This window comes from Maylandia zebra, unplaced genomic scaffold (genome assembly GCF_041146795.1).
Source record: "Maylandia zebra isolate NMK-2024a unplaced genomic scaffold, Mzebra_GT3a scaffold01, whole genome shotgun sequence".
In the NCBI taxonomy this organism is placed as follows: domain Eukaryota; kingdom Metazoa; phylum Chordata; class Actinopteri; order Cichliformes; family Cichlidae; genus Maylandia; species Maylandia zebra.
Genome location: NW_027490031.1, coordinates 1735140 through 1753975, shown reverse-complemented (window position 1 = coordinate 1753975; position 18836 = coordinate 1735140). Strand labels below are relative to the sequence as shown.

Genomic DNA, 18836 nt, shown 5'->3' with positions numbered 1-18836 from the left:
CTATGAAGTTAATGATGTTGAACTTTATTTTGTTCATAAGTTATTAGAGTTGCCAACCGTCCCGTCTGGTATTCAGAGAAAATATTACGCGTTTCTTATTGAGGTGAAAAGGAACAGTTTGTCCCGTAATTCAGCTACAATGAAAAAGGCACAAAGCTGGAGTTATTCTGTGTCTTTGCTGCACAGCTGCGTCGTCTTCTTTCATTCTCTCACCCTCTCTCTCCCGTTTCTACTTCAATCATGAAACTGATCAGTGATCAGCTGATCGGCTCTCTTGTTTGTTTATCGCCCACTTTGCGCCAAAAGAGGAAACCAGCGGATGTCGCGCTAAACAACAGCAGCACGTTTAAGCTTGATCAGCTGTTGTTAGAATTTATTTAATATTAATTTCTAGTATCAGCTGATGTTTGTTGGAGCCACAGCTGCAAAAAAGCTGCTGGTCATGATATGGTTTGGTTATCTGGTGAGAGGGAAACATGAAGATGAAACCAGGAGATGTCCTTACTGAATCATCAGAGCTGTGATGGAGAAACAGGTTTACCTTTTATGTGACATGAATGAGTTGAAGGGAAGTTATGAACTGTTTCTGAGAGACAAATAACACCAGGATCCTTTTTTAGGTAGCTGACAGCTGGTAACTGTGCAGGTGCGGATCTAGCAAAGTGTTGCCAGGGGGGCAGGTAGAGCATTAACAGGGAAAGGGGGGCACAAAGAAATACTTTTCTTTCTTATTCTCATTTAAAATGTCTAGCTGTTAATAAATAATTATCTGAATCTTACAACAAACGATTGATAGATTGATGCATATATACCATCAGAACAGTGTACATCACTGTCACAACAGTGTTTATTTTCATTCAAAGGCTTTATGATTTTTCCTATAATGGTGGGCCGGTCTATAGTCAAAATGTCCGGGCCAATTTTCTGTCTCAGTCCAGCCCTGTATGGAGCTCATCTGCAGTCTGGTGTTACCTACAACTTCCTATTCAGAAGGCAGAATTTCTGAGTTCTGAGTACAATCAAAGCACCACGACTGCAGTTTTTGTGTTGGATGTAAAAGGCGCACATGACGCTGTGACGTAGGCTAGAATCATGGCAGCAGTCAATGACGGTCCAGGCGTGGGATTTCTCTCGTGGAAATATGCACATTATCTTTTCCTTTCTATTGGTAGGTGGCACAGTGCACTTGTGGCAAGTAAACAAGCTAGAAGACTGGCAAAGTTATGGAAGCAACACATTAACAAGAGAATTCTGAGTAAAACCAAAGTTACTTTCCCTAGTAACTAGTTACTTTGAAAGTAACGAGTAACTTGAAGTAACTGAGTTACTTTTGAGAGAAGTAACTAGTAATGTAACTAAGTTACTATTTTAAAGTAACTTACCCAACACTGTTTATAGCTCTGTGTCACCTGTTAATGTAACAATATTTCTTATTAATGGAGGTGAAATCAGTGGGTCTGCTTTGTGTGGAAGAAGACAGAAATAACGTATGAATGGTCGTTGTGTGGATGTGGAGAAGAGAGGCCCCAAATGCAGGCTGAAGCTGAACATCCTGGATGACTCACACGGTTTCCCTCTGCAGTGAAAGCTGCTTGATGCTGTTTTGTTTTAAAGCCCATCAGAAACACATAAATACCTTAACAGTATAATTTTTATTAATATTTTTAATGAAGCTTTTTTTCCCAGGAGGTCTTAGTGATGCTGTAAATGTCAATAAGTGCAGTTTTATTCTCACAGACAAACTGTCACATGTTAAAAAACTGTTGAAGGTAAACGTTACAAATTTGTGGACTCATTTCTATAAACTGACTTCAATCAAGCAGCAACTAAATTGTCAAATAGAGCTAAAATATTTTCATGAATTATTTTCAGCACTCATTTATTGATAGACAGACTTTATTGTGTGAAGAACATGTCGTGTACCTGAGCTGTGAGATAAAAGGCAGACACTGCAGCAAACTCCTCACTTCACTCTCTTCATGTGAGCAGCCTGTCAGCTTCACTTGTTTCTTCTCTGGTTGGAGTTTCAGCAGCTCCAGGAGGATGGAGGTCTTTCTCTCTGAGAGGTCTATGGACCAGACTGCAGGAGCTGACTGGAAAACTGGCTGTAATGATGGAAGGACACTCAGACCTGTTTTAGTCTCACAGTCCTTCACATGGGAGCACAGATCCAACAGGAAGTTAATCTGATATTGCTTCAGATCATCATCATCATCCTCCATGTGTCTCTCATGAAGAGGGAATGTCTGATATGTGCACACTGATGCTAACAGCTCCAGGATCTTCTCTCCTGTCTGCTGCTCTCTCTCTGCTGCTGCACAGAACAGACTCACAAAGATCCTGACTGCTCCATGACGATTCCAAACATGAACACTGGAACAATAAGAAGGAAACATTCAGTGATGATTTGATGTGAGCTGCATAAAAACAGCCACACACTGCTGATTGACTCCATCTGGTCCATGGTTCCTGTACATAATGACGCTTCATGTCAAATATATCATAAAAGAGGGAAACATATCATCTCAGTTGCAGCACATAACTAATTTATTAATCCTCATATAAACAAGAAAACACAAATATTTTAGAAATTTGTCAAAATTCCACTTTTAGAAGCTTCTTTAAATCAAGAAGAGACTGTAAAAACTTTACTTTAAGATTAAATGAATAGAAAAGTTGTTTTCTGCTTTCTTTGTAAAGTAACTATATACTATGTGTATACTGCATGTGGTGAATGCATGTTCTCCATCAAAACTCTTCACTAAGCTTCTGAATACAATCTGACTTACCTGAGCTGTGAGATAAAAGGCAGACACTGCAGCAAACTCCTCACTTCACTCTCTTCATGTGAGCGGCCTCTCAGCTCCACTTGTTTCTTCTCTGGTTGGAGTTTCAGCAGCTCCAGGAGGATGGAGGTCTTTCTCTCTGAGAGGTCTATGGACCAGACTGCAGGAGCTGACTGGAAAACTGGCTGTAATGATGGAAGGACACTCAGACCTGTTTTAGTCTCATAAGAGTACAGATCCAGGAGGAAGTCACACCATTTCTCTTTAAGAGGACTGTATTTGTATGTGCACACTGATGCTAACGGCTCCAGGATCTTCTCTCCTGTCTGCTGCTCTCTCTCTGCTGCTGCACAGAACAGACTCACAAAGATCCTGACTTCATCATTCAAAACATTAAATCTGTAACAATAAGAAGGAAACATTCAGTGATGATTTGATGTGAGCTGCATTGAAACAACCACACACTGCTGACACACTTTGCAATGTTTGTGAGTTTAATCTGGATCTTTGCTGATTTTCTGTCTTCAGTAAAATGAAACTTTGATAAAAATCAGAGTCTGTTTATTTCTTTGGAAGTCAGCAAACTCATAAATTGAGCAGAGGATCAAATAATTATGTCACTGCTGTAAAAAGGTAGAACACTGTGAGAACAGCTGTAATACAGTGTTGTATTATTCATGTACGTCGGAGTATTTGGAGAGTTTAGATTTTATATTTGCTATGGTCACTGAATCCTGGTATTTCTTGGTTTAATGCAGTAACGTCTGTTTTCTACAATGTTTCTATGACAGGAAATGCTGTTTGCGTTGGATTCTCTATGATGAAGGAGATGGCGAGCCACCTCTGAACCTCATCACCTCCTTAGCCTGAGCAGCTGCTCTGAGTTTTCACTGTGCCAGACGAGGAGGCCACGCCCCCTTTTTCAGCCTTCACCTGAGTTCACCTGTGTGAAAGCACAGCACCAAACAGCTTAGCTGCTGTGTTTCACTCAGGAGCACTTTGGAAGTGAACCTGACTGGACGTCTTTACTAAAAGTGACTGACTACAAACCAGAGGAGCCAACGACAGAACTTCCAAACTCTTCAACATCCCAGAGACACTTTCCTGCATCATTCAAATTCAAATTCTATTTGTCAAACACACACACAACCATACACAGTATGACATGGGGGGGGGGGGGGGGGGGGGGGGGGGGGGATGCTTGTAGCTGTACAATGCCCGACCATTAAATGACAGAAAAAAAGTTTTACAATATTTACAATTTACAGGTTACTACAAAATTTACAAATTAACTTAGGAATTTACAGTAAAGAATGTGCAAATAGCAGAAGAGATTATAAAGATTATAAAGATTATAAATTACAGGAATTATAGGATTATAGGAAATGTGTGGTGGTGCGTGTGGTGATTTGATGTGTGGGAGAGTCCAGTCTTATAGTGACGTGTGTGGGAGAGTCCAGTCCTACACCTGGTTCAGGGCCCGAATAGCCTGGGGAAAGAAGCTCCTCCTCATTCTCTCTGTTTTGGCCTTAAGGGAGTGGAAGTGCTTCCCGACCTCAACAGTGAGAAGAGTCCATTGTTGGGATGGGAGAGGTCCATCATAATCTTCCTAGCTTTGGACTTGCACCGCTTGGTGTAGATGGACAGCAGGTCAGGGAGCTCTGATTGAATGATGCGTTCGGCTGAGCGCACCACTCTTTGCAGATCTCGTATGTCCTGCTTGGTGCTGTTTCCAAACCAGGTGCAGATGTTTGCCGTCAGGATGCTCTCGATGGTGCAGGAGTAAAAGTTCTTGAGCACCTTCAGTGGCAGATGGAAGTCTCTAAGTCTTCTGAGGAAGAAGAGACGCTGACGGGCTTTCTTAACCAGGGAGTTGATGTGGCAGGACCATGACAGGTCCTGAGTGATGTGGACACTCAGGTATCGGAAACTGTCCACTCTCTCCACTGGCGTGCCACTGATGATGAGGGGCTTGTAATTCCTCGCCTGCTTTGTAGTGAAGTCAACGATCAACTCCTTAGTCTTGCTGACGTTTAGGAGGAGGTTATTCTCCTGGCACCAGGTCTCCAGGTTGCTAATCTCCTCCAGGTAGGCCGTCTCGATGTTGTCGGAGATCAGGCCCACAACAGCAGTGTCGTCAGCAAACTTGACAATGGAGGTGGTGTCTGATGTGGCTACACAGTCATAAGTGTACAGTGAGTACAGCAGGGGGCTTAAAACACAGCCCTGAGGCACTCCAGTGCTGAGTGAGATGGAGGGGGAGACTTGTTTTCCCACCCTCACTGATTGGGGTCTGTCTGTGAGGAAGTTGAGGATCCACTGAAACAGTGATGAGCTGAGTCCTAGATCTGTCAACTTGGTGAAAAGCTTAGAGGGAATTATTGTGTTGAATGCTGAACTGTAGTCCACGAACAGCATCCTACATAATTCCCTCTGTCAGTGTCCAGGTGACTCAGGGATGTGTGGAGCAGGTGAGATATGGCATCGTCTGTGGAACGATTAGTCAGGTAAGCAAACTGAAGTGAGTCGATGGTGGCAGGAAGTGAAGAAGTGATGTGATCTCTCATCAGTCTTTCAAAACACTTCATCACAATTAAAGTCAGTGCTACTGGACGGTAGTCATTGTGGCAAGTGGGCTGTTGTTTCTTTGGAACAGGAACAATAATGGACTGTTTGAAGCACGTGGGAACCACTGCTTGGGCCAGGGACAGGTTGAAGATCTCCGTGAACACCGGTGCTAGCTGGTCAGCGCAGGCTCTCAGGACCCGGCCAGGGATTGCATCAGGTCCTGCTGCCTTCCTGGTGTTCACCCTCCTGAAGGTGTTCCTCACGGCATGCTCTGTGATGATGAATGCATTTTCTTCACTGGAGCACTCCGAGCACGTGCAGCTGTTTGTAGTTTTAATTGCTGTGGCGTCGAAGCGAGCATAAAACGTGTTCAGCTCATCAGCCAGTGAAGCGTCGGCATTCATCATTGAAGAAGCTGGTCGTTTATAGTCCGTTATTGTCCGCAGTCCTTTCCAGAGGCTCCTAGAGTCGCACTGTCATAGCTGTGACTCTAGTTTTTCCCTGTAGCTCCGCTTTGCCTTTCGGACCGCGCTGCGCACGTTGTAGGATGCAGCCTTGTATAGGTCCATATTACCGGAGACAAGCCCTTCATTGTAGGCAGCGGTGCGTGATCTCAGAGCGTCGCGGATGTTTTTATCCACCCACGGCTTCTGGTTGGCAAACGTTCGGATGATAGATCTTCCTGCTGTGTCGTCCGCTAGTTTCCCGATAAATCCCACAACCACTTTCATAAACATGTTGATGTCATCAGAGCTGCGCCGAAACATGTCCCAGTCTGCATCATCCAGTGCATCCTGCAGCGCGGCCACTGATTGGTCCGTCCAGCGAGCGACCTCCCTCCTGATTGGTGGTTGCTGCTTTAGCCTTTGTTTGTAAGCAGGCATGAGGAAGATGGCGGCATGATCCGATTTTCCAAATGCCGGCAGGGGCTGAGCCTTGTAACAGTTCTTGAACGGGGTGTAGCAGTGGGCTAATGTCCTAGTGCCCTGGGTGGGGCAGTTGATGTGCTGGTGAAGGTTGTGAAATGTCCATTTGAGATTCACTCTGTTAAAATCTCCCATAACAATGAGCGCGGCATCTTGGTGAAGTGTTTGTCGATGTATGAGAGCCTCATGTAGCTCACATAAGGCAGTGTCCGAGTCCGCGTGAGGCGGAATGTAAACAGTGCAGGCAATGACCGCAGTGAATTCCCGAGGGAGATAGAAAGGGCGACATTTAACGATCAAAAGTTCCAGATTGGACGAGCAAGAGCGTGAGAGTGGGGAGATGTTTGTGCTGTCGCACCATCTGTTGTTCACCATCAAACACACTCCACCACCTCTTTTTTTCATTTTCCTTTTCTTCATTTTCCTCCATTGTCCTGTCCATGCGGTAAACCAAAAAGAACCCCGTCGGCTGCACGGCGTGGTCTGGTATCGCTGGGTTCAGCCAAGTCTCGGTGAAGCAGAGGAGGTTGCAGTCCCGAATGTCTCTCTGGAACTTGATTTTGGCTCTGAGGTCATCAAGCTTGTTATCGATGGATTGAACATTGGCTAGCAGGATACTGGGCATGGGTGCGCAGTGTGCGCGAGCCCGTAGCCTGTTCCTGATGCAGGCTCGTTTCCCTCGAGGCCTATCCTATCATCAGGTGACTCCTTGTGATGAGCTGTGTTTCATTCAGGAGCACTTTGGAAGTGAACCTGACTGGACGTCTTTACTAAAACTGACTGACTACAAACCAGAGGAGCCAACGACAGAACTTCCAAACTTAAACATCCCAGAGACACTTTCCTGCATCATCAGGTGACTCCTTGTGATGAGGGAGCAGCTAAAGTAGCCTTGATCACTTCAATATCAACATTGTGTTCGTGACGTTTACACTCGTCTGTCAGGCTGTGTGAAATATTCACTAGTGTTTTGTGATCATTCACATTTGACTTGAAAGAAGAAGTTTCAGTACATTGAAGTTACAGCTCTGAGTGGCTCCAGCTGCTCAGTGAGTCTCTTTCTCTCTTAAAGCCTCAAACTCAGACTCTGGCCCTGCTCATTTAATATTCTGCAAACCTTCAGTGAGTTATGTTTGCATTGTGTGATCAATATTTGTATGTTCTGTATCACTTGTGATGATTTGACGTGAGCTGCATAAAAACAGCCACACACTGCTGATGGACTCCATCTTGTATATAATGAAAGTCCATTTAAAGCCATCTTCCATCAGAGCAGCTGAACAGTGTTCTTAGACAGTTACTGACTCACAACACAAACACTCAGCCTGTGTGTGAAATCACTGCGTTCTGAACTGTAACTGTTATTTTGTTCGCTGTCTGACTTTAGAGAGTCAAACACTAAACATCAACAATGCAGAAACACACAGAGTGGAACAACAACATCTACAACAGCAGCTTCACCTGCTGCTCACATCACACACCTCTCTGCTGTCTGACATCTTCATCTGCTCACTATAGAGCTGCTACCACCACCATCATCATCATGCTCAGTAAAACAAAGTCAGAGATAAAGTCCAGCTGCATGTAACTCATTCATTTACTGAGTTACGTCACTGAAGGACTCGTTGAGTTTGCTTTCATGCTGTTTCCATGGCGATGATGGATTCAGGTGTAAAGGATGTTTCTGGCATGTGTGCACTCCAACACTCTGCAGCAGGAGCTCAGTCACATGATCCTATCAAATATAAATCTAACCTTTCTGATGAGAACGTCTTTATTCTAGATCCTGATAAGCATTAAAAGTCGTCTGATATTTATAGAAAATATGAAACTTCATAGCAACAAACAGCTGAACACGTCAGTGAAACACAGGGATGGACTGAGAACGTTTCCCTCTGAAATATGACAGAGTCTGAATACATTTATAACATGATCCATGTAGATGAGGTCAAACATATGATGCTGATGACAAACAGGCAGCACAAGACAAAATCATCACTTTACAATTCATGGAGCTCCAAATATTTCCATCACTTATTTTCACACCAAATCTTCTCTTACAGATATTTGACTCATGTGAAGAGCGTGTTATTTACCTGAGCTGTGAGATAAAAGGCAGACACTGCAACAAAATCCTCAATTCACTCTCTTCTTCTTCTTCTTCTTCTCCCCACAACAACAGCTCCACTTGTTTCTTCTCTGGTTGGAGTTTCAGCAGCTCCAGGAGGATGGAGGTCTTTGTGTCTGAGTAAGGTATGATCCAGACTGCAGGAGCTGACTGGAAAACTGGCTGTAATGATGGAAGGACACTCAGACCTGTTTTAGTCTCAAAGTCCTGCATATGGGAGCACAGATCCAACAGGAAGTCAATCTGATATTGCTTGAGACCATCATCATCATCATCATCATCATCATCATCATCATCCTCCATGCGTCTCTCATGAACAGGGAATGTTTGATAAGTGAACACTGATGCTAACAGCTCCAGGATCTTCTCTCCTGTCTGCTGCTCTCTCTCTGCTGCTGCACAGAACAGACTCACAAAGAACCTGACTGCTTCATGACGAAGTGACCACAGAGGAAAAACACTGTAACAATAAGAAGGAAACATTCAGTGATGATTTGATGTGAGCTGCATAAAAACAGCCACACACTGCTGATGGACTCCATCTTGTATATAATGAAAGTCCATTTAAAGCCATCTTCCATCAGAGCAGCTGAACAGTGTTCTTAGACAGTTACTGACTCACAACACAAACACTCAGCCTGTGTGTGAAATCACTGCGTTCTGAACTGTAACTGTTATTTTGTTCGCTGTCTGACTTTAGAGAGTCAAACACTAAACATCAACAATGCAGAAACACACAGAGTGGAACAACAACATCTACAACAGCAGCTTCACCTGCTGCTCACATCACACACCTCTCTGCTGTCTGACATCTTCATCTGCTCACTATAGAGCTGCTACCACCATCATCATCATCATGCTCAGTAAAACAAAGTCAGAGATAAAGTCCAGCTGCATGTAACTCATTCATTTACTGAGTTACGTCACTGAAGGACTCGTTGAGTTTGCTTTCATGCTGTTTCCATGGCGATGATGGATTCAGGTGTAAAGGATGTTTCTGGCATGTGTGCACTCCAACACTCTGCAGCAGGAGCTCAGTCACATGATCCTATCAAATATAAATCTAACCTTTCTGATGAGAACGTCTTTATTCTAGATCCTGATAAGCATTAAAAGTCGTCTGATATTTATAGAAAATATGAAACTTCATAGCAACAAACAGCTGAACACGTCAGTGAAACACAGGGATGGACTGAGAACGTTTCCCTCTGAAATATGACAGAGTCTGAATACATTTATAACATGATCCATGTAGATGAGGTCAAACATATGATGCTGATGACAAACAGGCAGCACAAGACAAAATCATCACTTTACAATTCATGGAGCTCCAAATATTTCCATCACTTATTTTCACAGCACATCTTCTCTTACAGATATTTGACTCATGTGAAGAGCATGTTATTTACCTGAGCTGTGAGATAAAAGGCAGACACTGCAGCAAACTCCTCACTTCACTCTCTTCATGTGAGCAGCCTGTCAGCTCCACTTGTTTCTTCTCTGGTTGGAGTTTCAGCAGCTCCAGGAGGATGGAGGTCTTTCTCTCTGAGAGGTCTATGGACCAGACTGCAGGAGCTGACTGGAAAACTGGCTGTAATGATGGAAGGACACTCAGACCTGTTTTAGTCTCACAGTCCTTCACATGGGAGCACAGATCCAACAGGAAGTTAATCTGATATTGCTTCAGATCATCATCATCATCCTCCATGTGTCTCTCATGAAGAGGGAATGTCTGATATGTGCACACTGATGCTAACAGCTCCAGGATCTTCTCTCCTGTCTGCTGCTCTCTCTCTGCTGCTGCACAGAACAGACTCACAAAGATCCTGACTGCTCCATGACGATTCCAAACATGAACACTGGAACAATAAGAAGGAAACATTCAGTGATGATTTGATGTGAGCTGCATAAAAACAGCCACACACTGCTGATTGACTCCATCTGGTCCATGGTTCCTGTACATAATGACGCTTCATGTCAAATATATCATAAAAGAGGGAAACATATCATCTCAGTTGCAGCACATAACTAATTTATTAATCCTCATATAAACAAGAAAACACAAATATTTTAGAAATTTGTCAAAATTCCACTTTTAGAAGCTTCTTTAAATCAAGAAGAGACTGTAAAAACTTTACTTTAAGATTAAATGAATAGAAAAGTTGTTTTCTGCTTTCTTTGTAAAGTAACTATATACTATGTGTATACTGCATGTGGTGAACGCATGTTCTCCATCAAAACTCTTCACTAAGCTTCTGAATACAATCTGACTTACCTGAGCTGTGAGATAAAAGGCAGACACTGCAGCAAACTCCTCACTTCACTCTCTTCATGTGAGCGGCCTCTCAGCTCCACTTGTTTCTTCTCTGGTTGGAGTTTCAGCAGCTCCAGGAGGATGGAGGTCTTTCTCTCTGAGAGGTCTATGGACCAGACTGCAGGAGCTGACTGGAAAACTGGCTGTAATGATGGAAGGACACTCAGACCTGTTTTAGTCTCATAAGAGTACAGATCCAGGAGGAAGTCACACCATTTCTCTTTAAGAGGACTGTATTTGTATGTGCACACTGATGCTAACGGCTCCAGGATCTTCTCTCCTGTCTGCTGCTCTCTCTCTGCTGCTGCACAGAACAGACTCACAAAGATCCTGACTTCATCATTCAAAACATTAAATCTGTAACAATAAGAAGGAAACATTCAGTGATGATTTGATGTGAGCTGCATTGAAACAACCACACACTGCTGACACACTTTGCAATGTTTGTGAGTTTAATCTGGATCTTTGCTGATTTTCTGTCTTCAGTAAAATGAAACTTTGATAAAAATCAGAGTCTGTTTATTTCTTTGGAAGTCAGCAAACTCATAAATTGAGCAGAGGATCAAATAATTATGTCACTGCTGTAAAAAGGTAGAACACTGTGAGAACAGCTGTAATACAGTGTTGTATTATTCATGTACGTCGGAGTATTTGGAGAGTTTAGATTTTATATTTGCTATGGTCACTGAATCCTGGTATTTCTTGGTTTAATGCAGTAACGTCTGTTTTCTACAATGTTTATATGACAGGAAATGCTGTTTGCGTTGGATTCTCTATGATGAAGGAGATGGCGAGCCACCTCTGAACCTCATCACCTCCTTAGCCTGAGCAGCTGCTCTGAGTTTTCACTGTGCCAGACGAGGAGGCCACGCCCCCTTTTTCAGCCTTCACCTGAGTTCACCTGTGTGAAAGCACAGCACCAAACAGCTTAGCTGCTGTGTTTCACTCAGGAGCACTTTGGAAGTGAACCTGACTGGACGTCTTTACTAAAAGTGACTGACTACAAACCAGAGGAGCCAACGACAGAACTTCCAAACTCTTCAACATCCCAGAGACACTTTCCTGCATCATTCAAATTCAAATTCTATTTGTCAAACACACACACAACCATACACAGTATGAGATTGGGGGGGGGGGGGGGGGGGGGGGGGGGGGGGGGGGGATGCTTGTAGCTGTACAATGCCCGACCATTAAATGACAGAAAAAAAGTTTTACAATATTTACAATTTACAGGTTACTACAAAATTTACAAATTAACTTAGGAATTTACAGTAAAGAATGTGCAAATAGCAGAAGAGATTATAAAGATTATAAAGATTATAAATTACAGGAATTATAGGATTATAGGAAATGTGTGGTGGTGCGTGTGGTGATTTGATGTGTGGGAGAGTCCAGTCCTACACCTGGTTCAGGGCCCGAATAGCCTGGGGAAAGAAGCTCCTCCTCATTCTCTCTGTTTTGGCCTTAAGGGAGTGGAAGTGCTTCCCGACCTCAACAGTGAGAAGAGTCCATTGTTGGGATGGGAGAGGTCCATCATAATCTTCCTAGCTTTGGACTTGCACCGCTTGGTGTAGATGGACAGCAGGTCAGGGAGCTCTGATTGAATGATGCGTTCGGCTGAGCGCACCACTCTTTGCAGATCTCGTATGTCCTGCTTGGTGCTGTTTCCAAACCAGGTGCAGATGTTTGCCGTCAGGATGCTCTCGATGGTGCAGGAGTAAAAGTTCTTGAGCACCTTCAGTGGCAGATGGAAGTCTCTAAGTCTTCTGAGGAAGAAGAGACGCTGACGGGCTTTCTTAACCAGGGAGTTGATGTGGCAGGACCATGACAGGTCCTGAGTGATGTGGACACTCAGGTATCGGAAACTGTCCACTCTCTCCACTGGCGTGCCACTGATGATGAGGGGCTTGTAATTCCTCGCCTGCTTTGTAGTGAAGTCAACGATCAACTCCTTAGTCTTGCTGACGTTTAGGAGGAGGTTATTCTCCTGGCACCAGGTCTCCAGGTTGCTAATCTCCTCCAGGTAGGCCGTCTCGATGTTGTCGGAGATCAGGCCCACAACAGCAGTGTCGTCAGCAAACTTGACAATGGAGGTGGTGTCTGATGTGGCTACACAGTCATAAGTGTACAGTGAGTACAGCAGGGGGCTTAAAACACAGCCCTGAGGCACTCCAGTGCTGAGTGAGATGGAGGGGGAGACTTGTTTTCCCACCCTCACTGATTGGGGTCTGTCTGTGAGGAAGTTGAGGATCCACTGAAACAGTGATGAGCTGAGTCCTAGATCTGTCAACTTGGTGAAAAGCTTAGAGGGAATTATTGTGTTGAATGCTGAACTGTAGTCCACGAACAGCATCCTACATAATTCCCTCTGTCAGTGTCCAGGTGACTCAGGGATGTGTGGAGCAGGTGAGATATGGCATCGTCTGTGGAACGATTAGTCCGGTAAGCAAACTGAAGTGAGTCGATGGTGGCAGGAAGTGAAGAAGTGACGTGATCTCTCATCAGTCTTTCAAAACACTTCATCACAATTAAAGTCAGTGCTACTGGACGGTAGTCATTGTGGCAAGTGGGCTGTTGTTTCTTTGGAACAGGAACAATAATGGACTGTTTGAAGCACGTGGGAACCACTGCTTGGGCCAGGGACAGGTTGAAGATCTCCGTGAACACCGGTGCTAGCTGGTCAGCGCAGGCTCTCAGGACCCGGCCAGGGATTGCATCAGGTCCTGCTGCCTTCCTGGTGTTCACCCTCCTGAAGGTGTTCCTCACGGCATGCTCTGTGATGATGAATGCATTTTCTTCACTGGAGCACTCCGAGCACGTGCAGCTGTTTGTAGTTTTAATTGCTGTGGCGTCGAAGCGAGCATAAAACGTGTTCAGCTCATCAGCCAGTGAAGCGTCGGCATTCATCATTGAAGAAGCTGGTCGTTTATAGTCCGTTATTGTCCGCAGTCCTTTCCAGAGGCTCCTAGAGTCGCACTGTCATAGCTGTGACTCTAGTTTTTCCCTGTAGCTCCGCTTTGCCTTTCGGACCGCGCTGCGCACGTTGTAGGATGCAGCCTTGTATAGGTCCATATTACCGGAGACAAGCCCTTCATTGTAGGCAGCGGTGCGTGATCTCAGAGCGTCGCGGATGTTTTTATCCACCCACGGCTTCTGGTTGGCAAACGTTCGGATGATAGATCTTCCTGCTGTGTCGTCCGCTAGTTTCCCGATAAATCCCACAACCACTTTCATAAACATGTTGATGTCATCAGAGCTGCGCCGAAACATGTCCCAGTCTGCATCATCCAGTGCATCCTGCAGCGCGGCCACTGATTGGTCCGTCCAGCGAGCGACCTCCCTCCTGATTGGTGGTTGCTGCTTTAGCCTTTGTTTGTAAGCAGGCATGAGGAAGATGGCGGCATGATCCGATTTTCCAAATGCCGGCAGGGGCTGAGCCTTGTAACAGTTCTTGAACGGGGTGTAGCAGTGGGCTAATGTCCTAGTGCCCTGGGTGGGGCAGTTGATGTGCTGGTGAAGGTTGTGAAATGTCCATTTGAGATTCACTCTGTTAAAATCTCCCATAACAATGAGCGCGGCATCTTGGTGAAGTGTTTGTCGATGTATGAGAGCCTCATGTAGCTCACATAAGGCAGTGTCCGAGTCCGCGTGAGGCGGAATGTAAACAGTGCAGGCAATGACCGCAGTGAATTCCCGAGGGAGATAGAAAGGGCGACATTTAACGATCAAAAGTTCCAGATTGGACGAGCAAGAGCGTGAGAGTGGGGAGATGTTTGTGCTGTCGCACCATCTGTTGTTCACCATCAAACACACTCCACCACCTCTTTTTTTCATTTTCCTTTTCTTCATTTTCCTCCATTGTCCTGTCCATGCGGTAAACCAAAAAGAACCCCGTCGGCTGCACGGCGTGGTCTGGTATCGCTGGGTTCAGCCAAGTCTCGGTGAAGCAGAGGAGGTTGCAGTCCCGAATGTCTCTCTGGAACTTGATTTTGGCTCTGAGGTCATCAAGCTTGTTATCGATGGATTGAACATTGGCTAGCAGGATACTGGGCATGGGTGCGCAGTGTGCGCGAGCCCGTAGCCTGTTCCTGATGCAGGCTCGTTTCCCTCGAGGCCTATCCTATCATCAGGTGACTCCTTGTGATGAGCTGTGTTTCATTCAGGAGCACTTTGGAAGTGAACCTGACTGGACGTCTTTACTAAAACTGACTGACTACAAACCAGAGGAGCCAACGACAGAACTTCCAAACTTAAACATCCCAGAGACACTTTCCTGCATCATCAGGTGACTCCTTGTGATGAGGGAGCAGCTAAAGTAGCCTTGATCACTTCAATATCAACATTGTGTTCGTGACGTTTACACTCGTCTGTCAGGCTGTGTGAAATATTCACTAGTGTTTTGTGATCATTCACATTTGACTTGAAAGAAGAAGTTTCAGTACATTGAAGTTACAGCTCTGAGTGGCTCCAGCTGCTCAGTGAGTCTCTTTCTCTCTTAAAGCCTCAAACTCAGACTCTGGCCCTGCTCATTTAATATTCTGCAAACCTTCAGTGAGTTATGTTTGCATTGTGTGATCAATATTTGTATGTTCTGTATCACTTGTGATGATTTGACGTGAGCTGCATAAAAACAGCCACACACTGCTGATGGACTCCATCTTGTATATAATGAAAGTCCATTTAAAGCCATCTTCCATCAGAGCAGCTGAACAGTGTTCTTAGACAGTTACTGACTCACAACACAAACACTCAGCCTGTGTGTGAAATCACTGCGTTCTGAACTGTAACTGTTATTTTGTTCGCTGTCTGACTTTAGAGAGTCAAACACTAAACATCAACAATGCAGAAACACACAGAGTGGAACAACAACATCTACAACAGCAGCTTCACCTGCTGCTCACATCACACACCTCTCTGCTGTCTGACATCTTCATCTGCTCACTATAGAGCTGCTACCACCACCATCATCATCATGCTCAGTAAAACAAAGTCAGAGATAAAGTCCAGCTGCATGTAACTCATTCATTTACTGAGTTACGTCACTGAAGGACTCGTTGAGTTTGCTTTCATGCTGTTTCCATGGCGATGATGGATTCAGGTGTAAAGGATGTTTCTGGCATGTGTGCACTCCAACACTCTGCAGCAGGAGCTCAGTCACATGATCCTATCAAATATAAATCTAACCTTTCTGATGAGAACGTCTTTATTCTAGATCCTGATAAGCATTAAAAGTCGTCTGATATTTATAGAAAATATGAAACTTCATAGCAACAAACAGCTGAACACGTCAGTGAAACACAGGGATGGACTGAGAACGTTTCCCTCTGAAATATGACAGAGTCTGAATACATTTATAACATGATCCATGTAGATGAGGTCAAACATATGATGCTGATGACAAACAGGCAGCACAAGACAAAATCATCACTTTACAATTCATGGAGCTCCAAATATTTCCATCACTTATTTTCACACCAAATCTTCTCTTACAGATATTTGACTCATGTGAAGAGCGTGTTATTTACCTGAGCTGTGAGATAAAAGGCAGACACTGCAACAAAATCCTCAATTCACTCTCTTCTTCTTCTTCTTCTTCTCCCCACAACAACAGCTCCACTTGTTTCTTCTCTGGTTGGAGTTTCAGCAGCTCCAGGAGGATGGAGGTCTTTGTGTCTGAGTAAGGTATGATCCAGACTGCAGGAGCTGACTGGAAAACTGGCTGTAATGATGGAAGGACACTCAGACCTGTTTTAGTCTCAAAGTCCTGCATATGGGAGCACAGATCCAACAGGAAGTCAATCTGATATTGCTTGAGACCATCATCATCATCATCATCATCATCATCATCATCATCCTCCATGCGTCTCTCATGAACAGGGAATGTTTGATAAGTGAACACTGATGCTAACAGCTCCAGGATCTTCTCTCCTGTCTGCTGCTCTCTCTCTGCTGCTGCACAGAACAGACTCACAAAGAACCTGACTGCTTCATGACGAAGTGACCACAGAGGAAAAACACTGTAACAATAAGAAGGAAACATTCAGTGATGATTTGACGTGAGCTGCATAAAAACAGCCACACACTGCTGATGGACTCCATCTTGTATATAATGAAAGTCCATTTAAAGCCATCTTCCATCAGAGCAGCTGAACAGTGTTCTTAGACAGTTACTGACTCACAACACAAACACTCAGCCTGTGTGTGAAATCACTGCGTTCTGAACTGTAACTGTTATTTTGTTCGCTGTCTGACTTTAGAGAGTCAAACACTAAACATCAACAATGCAGAAACACACAGAGTGGAACAACAACATCTACAACAGCAGCTTCACCTGCTGCTCACATCACACACCTCTCTGCTGTCTGACATCTTCATCTGCTCACTATAGAGCTGCTACCACCATCATCATCATCATGCTCAGTAAAACAAAGTCAGAGATAAAGTCCAGCTGCATGTAACTCATTCATTTACTGAGTTACGTCACTGAAGGACTCGTTGAGTTTGCTTTCATGCTGTTTCCATGGCGATGATGGATTCAGGTGTAAAGGATGTTTCTGGCATGTGTGCACTCCAACACTCTGCAGCAGGAGCTCAGTCACATGATCCTATCAAATATAAATCTAACCTTTCTGATGAGAACGTCTTTATTCTAGATGCTGATAAGCATTAAAAGTCGTCTGATATTTATAGAAAATATGAAACTTCATAGCAACAAACAGCTGAACACGTCAGTGAAACACAGGGATGGACTGAGAACGTTTCCCTCTGAAATATGACAGAGTCTGAATACATTTATAACATGATCCATGTAGATGAGGTCAAACATATGATGCTGATGACAAACAGGCAGCACAAGACAAAATCATCACTTTACAATTCATGGAGCTCCAAATATTTCCATCACTTATTTTCACAGCACATCTTCTCTTACAGATATTTGACTCGTGTGAAGAGCATGTTATTTACCTGAGCTGTGAGATAAAAGGCAGACACTGCAGCAAACTCCTCACTTCACTCTCTTCATGTGAGCAGCCTGTCAGCTCCACTTGTTTCTTCTCTGGTTGGAGTTTCAGCAGCTCCAGGAGGATGGAGGTCTTTCTCTCTGAGAGGTCTATGGACCAGACTGCAGGAGCTGACTGGAAAACTGGCTGTAATGATGGAAGGACACTCAGACCTGTTTTAGTCTCATAAGAGTACAGGTCCAGGAGGAAGTCACACCATTTCACTTTAAGAGGACTGTTTTTGTATGTGCACACTGATGCTAACAGCTCCAGGATCTTCTCTCCTGTCTGCTGCTCTCTCTCTGCTGCTGCACAGAACAGACTCACAAAGATCCTCGTTCGGTCTTCATCTGATGTCTCAGCATCAACTCTGGAACAATAAGAAGGAAACATTCAGTGATGATTTGATGTGAGCTGCATTGAAACAACCACACACTGCTGACACACTTTGCAATGTTTGTGAGTTTAATCTGGATCTTTGCTGATTTTCTGTCTTCAGTAAAATAAAACTTTGATAAAAATCAGAGTCTGTTTATTTCTTTGGAAGTCAGCAAACTCATAAATTGAGCAGAGGATCAAATAATTATGTCACTGCTGTAAAAAGGTAGAACACTGTGAGAACAGCTGTAATACAGTGTTGTATTATTCATGTACGTCGGAGTATTTGGAGAGTTTAGATTTTATATTTGCTATGGTCACTGAATCCTGGTGTTTCTTGGTTTAATGCAGTAACGTCTGTTTTCTACAATGTTTATATGACAGGAAATGCTGTTTGCGCTGGATTCTCTATGATGAAGGAGATGGCGAGCCACCTCTGAACCTCATCACCTCCTTAGCCTGATCAGCTGCTCTGAGCTTTCACTGTGCCAGACGAGGAGGCCACGCCCCCTTTTTCAGCCTTCACCTGAGTTCACCTGTGTGAAAGCACAGCACCAAACAGCTTAGCTGCTGTGTTTCACTCAGGAGCACTTTGGAAGTGAACCTGACTGGACGTCTTTACTAAAAGTGACTGACTACAAACCAGAGGAGCCAACGACAGAACTTCCAAACTCTTCAACATCCCAGAGACACTTTCCTGCATCATCAGGTGACTCCTTGTGATGAGGGAGCAGC

General features: G+C 44.2%; 2 protein-coding genes across 3 annotated transcripts in view; one reads left to right on the top strand and one right to left on the bottom strand.

Annotated features, from left to right (window-relative positions):
• The window catches only part of LOC101477089 (protein NLRC3), a 374972-nt gene that overhangs the window by 148134 nt on the left and 208002 nt on the right, over window positions 1-18836 (top strand). The window lies entirely within an intron of this gene.
• Window positions 1-18836, bottom strand: part of LOC143415587 (uncharacterized) — a 42220-nt gene that overhangs the window by 10943 nt on the left and 12441 nt on the right. The window contains exons 4-12 of the mRNA XM_076880826.1: window positions 17689-18093; window positions 16248-16739; window positions 13871-14269; window positions 10684-11079; window positions 9818-10267; window positions 8469-8715; window positions 6000-6361; window positions 2790-3185; window positions 1924-2373 (exon numbers count right to left, since the gene is read on the bottom strand). Of these exons, the coding sequence (XP_076736941.1) occupies window positions 1924-2373; window positions 2790-3185; window positions 6000-6361; window positions 8469-8715; window positions 9818-10267; window positions 10684-11079; window positions 13871-14269; window positions 16248-16739; window positions 17689-18093 (3597 nt within the window). The remainder of the gene's footprint in view (window positions 1-1923; window positions 2374-2789; window positions 3186-5999; window positions 6362-8468; window positions 8716-9817; window positions 10268-10683; window positions 11080-13870; window positions 14270-16247; window positions 16740-17688; window positions 18094-18836) is intronic.